This window comes from Alosa pseudoharengus, unplaced genomic scaffold (assembly GCF_046254945.1).
Source record: "Alosa pseudoharengus isolate Yale_2024_CS ecotype anadromous, Long Island Sound unplaced genomic scaffold, YU_APseudo_1.1 YU_APseudo_1.1_scf_21, whole genome shotgun sequence".
Taxonomy (NCBI): Eukaryota; Metazoa; Chordata; class Actinopteri; order Clupeiformes; family Clupeidae; genus Alosa; species Alosa pseudoharengus.
In genome coordinates, this window is record NW_027468674.1 from 31,726,239 (window position 1) to 31,740,184 (window position 13,946).

General features: G+C 44.4%; 2 protein-coding genes across 2 annotated transcripts; both read left to right on the forward strand.

Annotated features, from left to right (window-relative positions):
- The first annotated feature begins 263 nt into the window (after nucleotides 1-263).
- LOC143138164 (cytochrome P450 4F3-like) lies at nucleotides 264-8,700 on the forward strand. Its single transcript, XM_076298641.1, has 13 exons — nucleotides 264-758; nucleotides 1,831-2,048; nucleotides 3,585-3,729; nucleotides 3,914-3,967; nucleotides 4,166-4,293; nucleotides 5,510-5,631; nucleotides 6,127-6,403; nucleotides 6,606-6,672; nucleotides 6,800-6,929; nucleotides 7,408-7,541; nucleotides 7,724-7,788; nucleotides 7,900-7,982; nucleotides 8,398-8,700. Exons 2-13 carry the CDS (start codon nucleotides 1,842-1,844, stop codon nucleotides 8,600-8,602), a joined length of 1,617 nt encoding a protein of 538 aa, XP_076154756.1. The 5' UTR covers nucleotides 264-758; nucleotides 1,831-1,841; the 3' UTR covers nucleotides 8,603-8,700.
- Nucleotides 8,701-9,338: 638 nt separating this feature from the next.
- Nucleotides 9,339-13,231, forward strand: LOC143138608 (E3 ubiquitin-protein ligase TRIM39-like). Its single transcript, XM_076299042.1, has 6 exons — nucleotides 9,339-9,919; nucleotides 10,074-10,169; nucleotides 10,386-10,616; nucleotides 10,709-10,731; nucleotides 10,812-10,930; nucleotides 11,127-13,231. Exons 1-6 carry the CDS (start codon nucleotides 9,461-9,463, stop codon nucleotides 11,660-11,662), a joined length of 1,464 nt encoding a protein of 487 aa, XP_076155157.1. The 5' UTR covers nucleotides 9,339-9,460; the 3' UTR covers nucleotides 11,663-13,231.
- Nucleotides 13,232-13,946: the final 715 nt, after the last annotated feature.

Below are 13,946 nucleotides of genomic sequence, written 5' to 3' on the forward strand. Positions count from 1 at the left end.
TTTAGGGCACAGACTAACGTTTGTAATGATATCAGTTACATTTAAACAGTCACATAAGGGTAATGAACTATTACTGAACTACTGAACTACTAACTGAAACATTAAGGTACATGGTGAAGTGAACGTCTTAGAAAAACGTTTGCCGATATCTTTGGATTGGGGATACCCATAGACATAATAATCTATTATGTCTATGGGGATACCTGTTTCCATGATCAGAACACTAATACGCATGTGCATAGCAAAAATAACAACTTGGGCTTGCTGCGAACGCAAGATAGCAAGGCGTCTCAACTGTAGTCTACACATGTCCCAACTGTACTCAGTCTACCCTATATCTATTTTTTTAATGTACTCTTTCCAGACTTTGCATGCATACGAACACGTTTTTCACAAGATCACGACTACAATATGAAACCCGAGTGTATTTGCTTTGCGAGTAAGATCTTGACTTGTGAGTAGTATACGCGCTCCTGAAAACCGGGCAAGCACTTTTACTATTCTAACACATTTTCTAGTTTGGTTAACTTAATCGGGAATATGTTGGCGATCTTGTCTGATTAATGAGAATGGTCAGGCAATTCATATTTCTAAATTTCCTTCCCCGCTGATGCCATATACATATTGTCCTTGGTGAGTCTGTTAAGCGGCGTGTCTTCTCTAAAGAGGAAGTAGACTTAGTTGTTTATAACCTGTGAAAATGCGGCTGGACTCCGTCGAGTTAGGATTGTGACCAGACAGCGCATCTTTGACACCAGGTGATGAAACCCATTTACTTCTGGGCTTTGCATAATGTATCATTAATTGCTGGCTGTGGCATATAATTGTTATGACAACGTTAGAATGTAAATGTAAAGTTACTTACTTACAGTTACTGACATACTGCAGCTGGTTGTACCAGTTCTACTATTGGAGAGGCTAGAACTATACAGTTCTTAAGGCGTTTTTGTGTTTGCGTTCGCACACAGTGAACTCTGAGACGCTAAACACATTTAGTAGCCCAATTATTACATGAACATAAAGTAATGAAATAGACAGCATTGCTAACGTTTATTGACAAACTACAAGCTCATGGTATCAGGAAGCATAAAAAAAAGAATCAGCAGAATCAGCATTGTTAATAACATTTCTTCTAATCTGTCTAGAAGGCGTTTGCGTTACAAATAATCAGTCTCTGCAGCCTTCTCATGCAGGTTTCATAAAAGGAAATTTAAACAAAAACTGAATTAGTTTTACAGAGATTTTTAAAAATGGCACTTCTTCCTTGGCATGCAGATCAGTCATGGTTCCTATGATCAGATCTATGGTCAAAGGAACTCTTTAATCCCCAGCTTCAAAAAGGAATTCTAGGAATTGTGTGTTCTAGGAACTGCAAAAAGTTCCTACAGTATGAAAGGGCCTATAGTTCCAATGTAAATTGGCACTACGTTGGCATAGGCCTACTCAGTCCATACAAGACGTTGGTGCACTTTACAAGCATTGCAAATGAGAGGTAAAAATCAGTGAGCAAAAATGGTTGTCATCAGATAGTATAGTGTTAATAAGATACAGGGAATTTGCTTGTAACATGTCAATCGATTTTGGACTTTCTTCTATATTTCTTTCATCACAACAGTTAGAGAAAGTGCGTGGCTTGTTCTCTTTCCATTATACATATTTATGTATTCTCTTTTCAATTAAAACCCATATGATCCCACTGTTTTATCAGATGACATACTCATGCATCAATATCTGCATTTAACATTCCTTTTATGGTAATTTCTCTGTGGCCTACTCAAAGAGCACCATGTGCATTCATCTTTTCTAACCTTGCTTGTGGTGTTGTTCTAGTCTGTTACAGGATGGCAGTGGTGACGGGTGGCGTGTTTGCGCACCTGTTCTCTCTCCTTGCTTCAGGCAGCTTCGTGTGGGGTGTGTTACAGCTGATCGGCCTGGCTCTAGTACTCATCATCTTTGTTAAAATTGTCCTGGTGTCAAGGAGACGCAGCGGACTGCGCTGTTTTGCTCTGCCCCCAATGCGCAACTGGCTTCTCGGTCACCTGGGCATTGTAAGTCACCTCTACACCTCAAGCAGAGAAGTTGATGGAATTGTAGAGTATTCTAGTTAGATTGCAAAATGCTTTAAGCCCTCCAAAGCAGAATCAAATACAATTTCTCTCTATCAGTAACTGACACAGTCTGATGTGAAATCTGATGAATTTGGGGAAATGTTGGCAGGATTTGTGCCACTCAGACCATATGGTGTTACAGCAGAATAGATTGTGTCCCTGGAGGAAATTGTGACATTGTAGTAAAATAGCTCAAAGGTAATCTACATCTATTGTTGTAACAGGAAATTGGGTCTGGACTAAGTGTACTTTTTGACTCACGGGTTCACCCACCCAATGTCACAACTTCTTATTAAATGTTAGTAAATGATTAAATGACAAATGTTAGTAAATGATTAAAAGACATTCTTTACTTTAGATTTGCTCATGCTTTACATATGCAAATTATGTGGCTAAGTCAGGAAGTATGGAGATAGAATTGTACTGCAATGTTTTGGGCTTCACACCCGCTTGACCACTGTAGTGTCTTTCTACATTATGTACCTACAGTTTGTAGCAACTATGTTGTACATTGATGAGATATTCTTTTTCCATATTGTGGAATGGAATTGATTAAATGGAAAATATATTGACATTCTCTGAAGTAAAACATTCAGTAATAGTTTGACTAATTTCTAGTTTGGATGAGCACATTAGTCTACATCAAGCCAAAGGCAATGAAATTACAATGACTGCTTGTGTCATCTTCCTCACGGTTGAGGAACTGTTTCTGGTTTATCAAGGGTTAGGTTTAATTCCAGAGGATGTGAACCAAGCCTGTACCCGAAACTCTTGTGAAATTGAAATGTGCTGTCCAGTAGCTCACCCATAACGATATCTCAGAATTATTATTAGTAGCCTATACAGTTTATATAATGGAGGAGATTATACTGTAGGAGGTAATTCCATGGATCAAGGACATGTTTCTAGGCAGTAAGTATGTGTGGCAACAAATCCGGAGTTCTTGCCATAACGAAGAAGAATATGTCAGCTCATCAAACCTCAGCCATTTGGATACCAGCGTGTGGACAAGCCTAGAAGGGTTTGGCCGTGGTAGTGTAGTGGCTAAGGAGTTTGGCTAGCATTCCCGGCGTCCACCGTTATACCCTTGAGCCCCAAGTTGCTCTGGGGACAATGGTCCTTGTAATGTAATTGATTATGTAAGTTGCTTTGGATACAAGCGTCTGCTAAATTAATTTATGTAAATGTAGAAGGGAATGTCTGCAAGAAACACCAGAGTCCAATAGACCTAACTGTGTCCCATAGACCTAACTGTGTCCCATAGACCTAAATGTGTTGTGATTAGGAAGTTGAAAGGATTTTAAACTAAATGTCCAAGTGTGGCAGGTTTCTATGATAGTTGAGTTTCTATGTGCAATGCAAGTGATCTGAGGTGGTTCACCCTGCACCCTCTCAGTAAATCTCATTATCACATTCTTTCTCTCTCTTCCTCTGTCTCTCTTTATCTCTCCATCTTGCATTTGTACTGGTGCTCAGATGAAGAGTTCAGAAGAGGGTTTGCGGGAAGTGGATGAGCTAGTGAGGACCTACCAGCACTCCTGCGCCTGGTTCCTGGGCCCTTTCTACAACCTGGTGCGCATCTTCCACCCTGACTACATCAAACCCCTGCTGCTGGCCTCTGGTGAGACTACAATCCATAGTTCCCATGTCCTCAGAATCTCCTAGAGACCTCATCTAAGGTGAAGCCTATGGTTAACTAGTGACTATGCATAAATAAAACAAGATCTCTCTCTCTCCCTCTCTCTCTTTCTCTATCTCCCTTTGTGTATCTTTGTATGGGTGGGTGCACACATACCCATATGCAGCTTCCATAACTATCAAGGATGAATTATTCTATGGGCTTATGAGACCATGGCTTGGTAACTATACAACATTGTGTCACTTCCTATGAATATACATACACACACACATACACACACACACACACACGCACACGCACACGCACACGCACACACACACACACACACACACACACACACACACACACACACACACACACACACTCACACACACACACACAGACAAACCTCACATTCATTTTGTGTTTGCCATATCAGGACAAGGCCTACTCCTGAGTAACGGTGAGCGTTGGTCACGCCACAGACGGCTTCTAACTCCAGCGTTTCACTTTGACATCCTGAAGAACTATGTTATCATCTTCAACCAGTCTACTAACATTATGCATGTGAGTCAGTGGCACGTCGTAACAAGCCTATCACGCACGCCATCTGAACTGCTGTAGACATCTGCACTCGCACACACGCACACACACGCACGCACGCACGCACGCACGCACGCACGCATGCACGCACGAACATACACACACACACACACACACAACCTTGTATGACCTGCCCATAAAGTGGTATTTGATGAAGCTTTCAAAATACTGGGTGTAAACAGCACTTGTGCATACATGGGGTATCCGTGAGGAAAACTGACATGCTGAAGTTGAGGTCAGAATGCTGTGAATGTGTTCAGCGTTTGTCATCAAGCCACCAAGCAATTTGGAAATGATGCAGTACATTGAACAAAGTATTTCATTGCAGTTTATGCTATGCCGAACCCACAGGGTGTTGTTGGCAGTTATGCTGTTTGGTCTGTGGGACCCTGCATTTAGATATGATGTGCAACAATTTGCGTTTATTCAGAAGTCTGTTTTGTGCATGCACACACCCATGCATGCACATTTCATGTTCCTTTTCTTGCCATATTGAGGGGGAAATCTGATTGTGTCTTAGGAATTCAACGTTAGCTTGTTAGCTCAATGTTAGCTGATTATTAGTCAGCAGATGATAGCCTGATAAGAGGGTGGGAGGAACTGGCACAGATCAACAGAGCAACAGGAAACACAAAGGGCATGGCTGTAAGTGCATGTAGATTTCTCACACAAGACAACCTGATAAGAGCACCCATGGTCAGAGTGCAGCTAAATGTATGCTGTCAACAAACCACTTCCTGTTAGGATGGTCATCTCCTGTAAAAAAAAAAACAGTTCTGCTTTTCAACATAGTGTTACTACATGATGTTCTACTATGCTATTGCCATAGAAGCCAGTAAAGAAACAAACACTTGTGGGCTTTGCTGACATTACATTTCAGATAGGTGTAAATTATAATGATTGTTATGTTTTACAAAGCGTATGTTTTTTTTTTCCACAAAGTGAATAAACTTTGACAGCCAGATAATCGTTGTGCCCTTCTTAGTTTATAGTTATCTCTCATCCTAACAGAATCCATACATGTATGTATACAGGTTTTTCAAAGACCCTTTAAAATGTACTAGGAGGTATTTTTGTCTCACTGACATTCCCTTTCTTGTTTTGTTTTACTTTCTCTTCTTTTGGCCTCCCTGCCTGTTCTTTTGCATGTGTGCTTGGCTTTTTCTGTGTGAAAATATAGGCAAAATGGCGCCGCCTTGTGACTAAAGGAGAGAACTGCCTGGATATGCTCGAGCAGATCAGTCTCATGACTCTGGACAGCTTGCTGAAATGTACCTTCAGTTATGACAGCCACTGTCAGGAGTAAGGTTTCACACATGCCCGTTCATTTACACATTTTCCCTCATGCAGGTAAAAGAATGCGTATTTGACAGTTTTCAGTCTGAGGCCAAACATGTTTGCAGGCCGATCCATAATCTTCCCACGTACAGTATTTCAGTATTCTTGACACTCTGGAAATGTATCCGCCCCTTAGTTTGCTATGTTATTATTATACTTATTTTTTACTTATACTGTATAACTATTACTTATACTATTATACTATTACTTATACTTATACTATTACTACTATTACTACTATTACAACTATTACAACATTATTATTATACTATTACTACTAATTATACTATTTATACTATTACTACTATTACAACAATTTAAAAACTATCCATAAGAAAAGGCTTTGCAACCAAGCATTTTAAAAACACAGTGTGACCAACATTCTTGAAGAAGCTGTCATGAGATAAGTGGGCACTGATCAGATAAGCCCCAGTAAGTTGTTTTTGTTGTTCATCCCAGAGAGCCCAGTGAGTATATCTCAGCCATCTACGAGCTGAGCGAGCTGGTGGTGAAGAGGCAGCGCTACCCGCCGCACCACTGGGACTGGCTCTACTGGCGCTCCTCTGAGGGCAAGCGCTTCAGGAAAGCCTGCGATGTGGTGCACAGCTACACCGCCAGCGTCGTCCAGCTGCGCCGCGCAGAGCTGGAACAGCAGGGGGCGCCAGAGATCCAGGCCAATGAAAACGCAGGCAGGAAGAAAGTCACTGACTTCATCGATGTGCTGCTTCTTTCCAGGGTCTGTGTCAGGACTTCTACACTGGGTGGCACTGCGTGGCACTTGTGTGCATTAATGCTTGATGCAGTTTGAGTTTGCATAAAATCAGCATTGAATTTGACTCCTATCTTTGCATGCCTTTGTAGCTGTTGCATATTTTCATAAAAATAGATAAAAATGGGAAACTACAGTGAATAACATTACAATTGAAATGCTTGTTTAGGATGAGGATGGCAACGGTCTGTCAGATGATGAGATAAAAGCGGAGGCCGACACCTTCATGTTTGAAGGTGAGAGTCTTTGTCAGTTCAAGATGACTTTACTTTATTTCTCTTTTGTTTCAATATTCATACTCCTTTTCTAACTCCATCATTGTCTCTCCTTCTCCACAATGTCTCCCTCTGCCACCTTGTGCAGGCCATGACACCACAGCCAGTGGGATCTCCTGGGTTTTGTACAATCTGGCCTCTCACCCTGAGTACCAGGAACGCTGCCGTGAGGAGATCAACACCTTACTGAAGGACCGGGATGAAGACGACATCCTGTGGTCAGACTTCATTCTGGTTCCATGTTATTTAGTTGTGCATGATCAGGACCAGGAAACAAGTGGTCTCTCTTTGTACTTTATTTTTACTAGTATACTGTATACTTAGTTTCAATATGTTTACTTAAAGGTTGCATCAGCGATAGCGGGGATACGTCACTTCTGTTGATGTTCAAACCCCTCCCTCCCGTGCAATTAAAACTCTCCTATATTGGTTGGTATACTCGTTGGTTATTGGTTGAAACACTTTATTTTGCCTTTGAGTGGTTGCCAACCCTTGTTGCTAGCAATTGTTATTGTGTACAGATCTCGGAGCCTACAGTAGGTTGCCTACATGAGGCAGGCAGCTTTTATGTTTGGGCCTTTTTTGGGCCTGAAATCGCTGATACAACCTTTAAATTATAAGACAATACTGAAAATAATAAATGGCTATGGCAGTGCTGTAATGCTGGTGTGAATGTCTGGCTGGGTGTTTCTGCAGGGATGACCTGACCAACATGCCTTTCACCACCATGTGCATCAAGGAGAGCCTGCGCCTCCACCCCCCGGTGCCAGCCCTGTCCCGCAAGTACTCAGTGGACAAGACTGTGCCAGGGGAGTGCACTATCCCCACGGGTAAGACAGGAAGGACCAGCGGGGGTCAAAACACTAAACTGCTGTTTGTGTGATGAGTTAGAGTTTTGGATTGTGGGCTGATGGGCGTGTGTGTGTGTGTGTGTGTGTGTGTGTGTGTGTGTGTGTGTGTGTGTGTGTGTGTGTGTGTGTGTGTGTGTGTGTGTGTGTGTGTGACATTTCAGGCAACATATGTCTGGTGAGCATTTATGGGACCCATCACAACCCAGTGGTGTGGCCCGATCCAGAGGTGAGGGAGTGGCACTGCAAAAACACACACCCATCCACTCGCATGTTTCTATTTCCCCCAGCGTCCAGTCCAATGCATTAAAACCGTGAGTCTTGTTTCTCTGCCCTGCAGGTGTACGACCCGATGCGCTTTGATCCAGACAATTCTAAAGGCCGCTCACCTTACGCATTCATCCCTTTCTCGGCTGGTCCAAGGTATCCTTTCCCAACAGTGTGGAGTCTCAAGCTAGCAATAGTTCTGTGTGTCAAACTGACTCAAAATATTTGACAATTAAGTCAAAAGTATCAATTCAGTAAAGTTCACTATACATAAAACTATGGAACATTTTGTAAACATATCTTATATTTCTCACAACTGAACAATGGACAGTAGCAGATAGCAGTACATTGAGCTTATATTGGTATTTTAGCGCAACTAGAATAAGTTGTATTAAATCATTATGTCGAGTTAGTTTGACTGGTTGGTTTTACAGTGTAGGTTAGGTGGTTAGGTTTGGAGGTTTGGTTGGCAAAGATTATGCTGTGAATGCATTTTACAGGACATTCACAAGCCTTTATCAAAATGGTGATGTATGTACCTGTAAATCAGCTGTCTTCACTGTTATCACAGGAACTGCATAGGGCAGAATTTTGCCATGGCGGAGATGCGCGTTGTGGTGGCGTTGACCCTGCGCAGGTTCCGAGTGAGCCTGGGGGGGCCACCAGTGCGGCGCGTCTACAAACTCATCATGAGGGCGGAGGGGGGGCTGCACCTGCTGCTGGAGCCACTGGACCCTCAGTCCACTTTATGCCAGAGTCCCCCACCATCACCCTGACCCCAGTGTGTGGCACAGTATTTTTGTTGAACCTGGGCAAACACATTGACTTTCTGCTCTGTTTTTTCTGTCTTCCTGCTGAATTAGTGTCTTCACTTGAAATAAGGACACTAACGGACTCTAAACATTTGCTCATAGTACTTGCACTTGTACATTCTACTTTAATGTACATTTATGCACATTACATGCACATTCCTCTTCTCTATCTCATTCATCAGGTAAATACTTAGACTGTGAAGACATTATTTTATTATTTTATAACTTTTGTACTGTGAGTTTAAAAATGTTTCACCAATAAACCAATGACATCCTGAATCTTATAAAACATTTTAGGCATTTTAGAAACCGTGGTCATGTCTATTTTTCTTCACTACCATCATTTATTCTATGACCCGATGATTGTTAAACACCACAGTGCTCTCATCTCTTAAAACATGAGGTTCATTTTACATCCCAGAAACACATTTCTTGTGCTTTGTGACTCAGCATCTACGTATCTGTTGCCCACAATCTTCAACATCAACAGCAATATCTGCCCAAAAACAAACCCTGTGGTAAGCATGCATCTGCTCAGTTACCACCCCCACCTAAGCCATGCACACTCAAACACAAACAGTCTGTCAGAAGGCTAAAAATAACGCATATAAATAGCCCATCACCCATGCAGCAGGGACGGGGGGGGGGGGGGGGTGGTCCTGAGGTGCTGGTGATTGTGTAAGCTTCTGCAGGGTGCACACACACACACACACACAACACATTGAACAGGAAGACATACCGAAACAGACAGACCAAACGATCAGTTAAGGGCAGCGGACACCCAGCAGCGAGCTAAGTTGGGGAAACTGACCAGAAGCACACATGGCATCGCCACCGCCAGAGGGGCCCCCTCAGCCCTCAGCAGAAGCCGAAGCAGAACCCTCGCCCGTGTGCCCGGTCTGCCAGGGTCCCGAGCCGCTGCGGCTCCCCTGCGGGCACAGCCTGTGCCAGGCCTGCCTGTCGCTGTGCCAGGGCGAGCTGGGGCAGGAGCAGTTGGGCTGCACCGAGTGCTTCGGCAAGGAGCTGCTCAGCAGCGTGCTCAAGCTCCTGCAGGACACGCTGTTCCAGGGCCAGCTGAGGCGGCCGCGGCCCCTGGGGGGGGGGCCCGGGGGAGAGGAGGACGCGGTGGGGGACAAGCCCTGGGAGGTGTGCGCGGAGCACGGCCAGAGGACAGGGCTCTACTGCACCGAGGACGAGGAGCTGGTGTGTGAGGAGTGTGTGAGAGAGGAGCACGAGGATCATCTCACCTGCTCCACAGAGGAGGCCGTGGAAGACTGTAAGGTGTGTGTGTATGCATGTGTGTGTGTGTGTGTGTGTGTGTGAGAGAGAACATTGACAACAAAATAATGAGTAATCTTTGTGCTGGACATGTTAGGCAGCAAATATTGTAAGAGTGTCTTTGGCCTTTTATCTGTGCCTGACTCTTTATCCCCAGAGAGAGCTGAGATCTACACTGAGGCCCTTGCAGGAGAAGCTGCAGACTCTGAACACTGCCAAGCAGAACTGTGACGACACAACAGACCACATCAAGGTAGGGCAAGACGGTAATTACATTCTGTGTGCTCACACTGAAACCCTAACTAATTAGTAAGGCCTCTGCAATTCTGTGCAAATAATTACATCTTCTGCAAAATAAAGCAAACAAGATTCAGGCAATTTAGTGCCAGATTACTTTGAACATTGCAGCCCAGCCACATAAAACCATGTGACATACAAGTCACCGAGGACAATGTCTACTTTCTGGCAGAAACAGTCCGAGCACACAGAGAGGCTGATGAGGGCGGAGTTTGAGAAGCTCCACCGCTTCCTGCGTGATGAAGAGGCCGCTGCGATAGCCGCACTCAAAGACGAGGAGGAACAGAAGACCCGCAAGATGAAACACCGACTGGACAGACTGTCCGGAGAGATCGCCTATCTGATGGACGCCATCAGCACAGCAGAGGAGGCCATGGAAACTGACGACATACTGTTTCTAAAGGTAAGGCTGACGTGTTCAGGTTCCTAAACCGTTGCATACTCACTCCCATCTGAAACAAACAACAAACAAACTTCTTTTTTGCTGTGTTTCAGAACTATAAGAAGATAACTGAAAGGTTAGTGAGTTCCCTCTACATATAAATATGGGGTGATTTTTACTTCTGGGTTCCACTCATTTGAGGTTCTATTCTCTTAGAACTCAGTGCACCGTGCCTGATCCACCAGAACTATCAGAATCGCTGATTGATGTTGCCAGTCACGTGGGGTGCCTTAAGTACAGAGTCTGGGATAAGATGCAAAGTATCGCTCAGTACAGTGAGTTGATATATCATGAATATTTTGTTCCTTTTCTCAACATAATTTGGGTACAGAATGTAATTCATGATGCATAGCCAGTTTACTTCTGTACGTGTAAATCTCCTAGAAATTGACCAAGTCCATCTAAGTAATATGGCTGAATATGTATGCTAGCCTGGATGTTTACTCATGGTTTCTCCTTCTCCCCTTGAAGATCCTGTGACCCTTGACCCCAACACAGCAGACATTTGTCTGTCAGTATCCGACGACCTCCTCACTGTCCGCTACACGGAGGAGGATCAGCAGCTGCCCGACAACCCGGAGCGCTTCAGCTTCTACGAGTGCGTGCTGGGCTCTGAGGGCATCATCTCCGGCTGCCACTGGTGGGATGTGGAGGTGGGCGACTGCTCTGAGTGGGCCCTCGGTGTCGTCTTGGACACCGTCCAGCGCAAGGAGTGGTTCCCGCCCAGCCCCGAGCGCGGCATGTGGACCATCTGCTTGTTGGGCGGCGAGTACCGCGCCCGCACCGCGTCCAACACACCCCTGGCGCCCAAGAAGAAGCCGCAGCGGGTGCGTGTGCAGGTGGACTACGAGAGGGGGCGGGTCACCTTCTCTGACCCCAGTGACAACGCGCTGCTGTACAGGTTCAAGCACAAGTTCACTGAGATGGTGTTCCCGTACTTCTCCAACACCTGCAAGCGCCACCCACTGCACCTCTCCACTGGAAAAGTCACAGTCATCACTGACTAAGCTGCACTAGTGCTTTTGTAGTCTGTACTGAGCTGCACTAGTGCTTTTGTAGTCTGTACTGAGCTGCACTAGTGCTTTGGTAGTCTGTACTGAGCTGCACTAGTGCTTTTGTAGTGTGTACTGAGCTGCACTAGTGCTTCTGTGCTTCACTAGTGCACTAGTGCTTCTGCTTAGGGCAGCTGTGGCCCACTGGTTAGCACTCTGGACTTGTAACCGGAGGGTTGCCGGTTCGAGCCCCGACTAGTGGGCCATGGCTGAAGTGCCCTTGAGCAAGGCACTTAACCCCTCACTGCTCCCCGAGTGTCGCCGTTGTAGCAGGCAGCTCACTGCGCCGGGATTAGTGTGTGCTTCACCTCACTGTGTGCTGTTTGTGTTTCACTAATTCACCGATTGGGTTAAATGCAGAGACCAAATTTCCCTCACGGGATCAAAAAAGTATATATACTTTTTGTAGACTGTTCTAAGCTGCACTAGTGTTTTTGCAGTCTGTACTAAGCTGCACTAGTACCTCAGTAGACTGTTCTAAGCTGCACTAGTGTTTTTGCAGTCTGTACTAAGCTGCACTAGTACCTCCGTAGACTGTTCTAAGCTGCACTAGTGTTTTTGCAGTCTGTACTAAGCTGCACTAGTACCTCCGTAGACTGTTCTAAGCTGCACTAGTGCTTCTGTAGTCTCTGTACTAAGATGCACTAGTACCTCTGTAGACTGTTCTAAGCGGCACTATTGCTTCTGTAGTCTCTGTACTAATCTGCACTAGTACCTCCGTAGACTGTTCTAAGCGGCAGTCTTTCTGAAGTCTCTGTACTAAGATGCACTAGTGCTTCTGTACTACGTTGTACAGTAAGTCAAACTAACCATTAGTGTGAACTTCAGACATGTCCTTTAGTAGACATTTAATTGTGGCTTTACCTTTACAATGAGAGGATGAGTAGAACTTCAGACATTCAAAAGGGGGTGGTGTCCCTTAAGAGAAATGACAGAGGGACATTAGAAAATAGAGCTAAGACAACTGGAATGTAGCAGTTTGGTATGTGCCATATTCCAGATAGCTGAATAGTGTCCTCACCCACATGATATTGGGCTTAGTGAGAGTTCACCACAAAAGCAGATCTGAATATCACCAGTGGTTTCGTGTTTGGCTTTTATTCTATTACACTATTTTATTCTATTACACTATTGGATATTATTCCCCTTCATTACCTGAGGTAAGAGATGCCACCATCCTTTTGAAAGGCGGGTATGTGTGTTGTGTTGATGCATTGCTGATATTGTATATCATATATAATCATTAAGCATGCCACATGCATGGTATACTATGTACATATGAGATGTACAGAGGAAAATGTAGTGTAAACACAGTCCGGAACTGTCTAGGCCCATTACTTTTCTGCAGTGGAAATAATTTAACATTCATGGCTTCGCATGAGACTAGAATTACATACAGTGTTGCATTTTGCACTTTTGCATAAACAAAACATGCTGCTGTCCATTTCTTAAGTCTCTTTCATGGGTATCCTTGAGAGTGTTGTATAGATGTTTAACATTTTTGGATGTAATAGAAATAAAGACTTTTTAGACAAAATGTTGGAAAGTCTTTTAGTGTTTTTCCATCCTAAGAGAAGAGGAGAAATGAAACCTGGTGCCTGGGCCGGCTGTAATCCTGCGATGACACGCCACCTGTTGCCACCAGTCATCCGTGGGACGCCGCGCTGGGTCACATGGTCTGCCCTGGAATGTTGTGTTGAACTGACTCTCTGGCCCGCGGGGCTGTGGAGCTCTGGCACCCAAACATGTTTTTAACCTTTCAACTTCTGCCATTCCCCTTGGCCATGAGAACCAAGACTCCCTGCAGGAAACTTGCACTATCCTGTGTCATGTTGTCATTCCCTTACTTTAGTACAACGGAGTAGGCACTTATCCTTTCTCTTTGCCAGTGTAAAGATAAAGTAATACGAATGTAATGTCTCTTCTCCCAAACATGCCTGCTTTTTGTCTAGCTGCATGTCATCTCTTGGATTCTAACTCCTTGTTCTGGCTTCACAATGACATGAGGGCTAGACATTCTTATTGGAAGTATGAGTTGATGTCCCAAGTCAATTTTAATGAAGGTCAGTGGTTTGCCAACCAGCTGCTGTCAAGCCTCAGATGCTGGTCAAGGCTGGGAGTCAAGGCTGCTGAGAACCATTCTGACTCACCCTGTCACACTGAAGGGAGCGGCACACAACAAGGACTGCACACTGACCACAGGTCAACATGGTGATTCTACTACAAACATGGACCACAA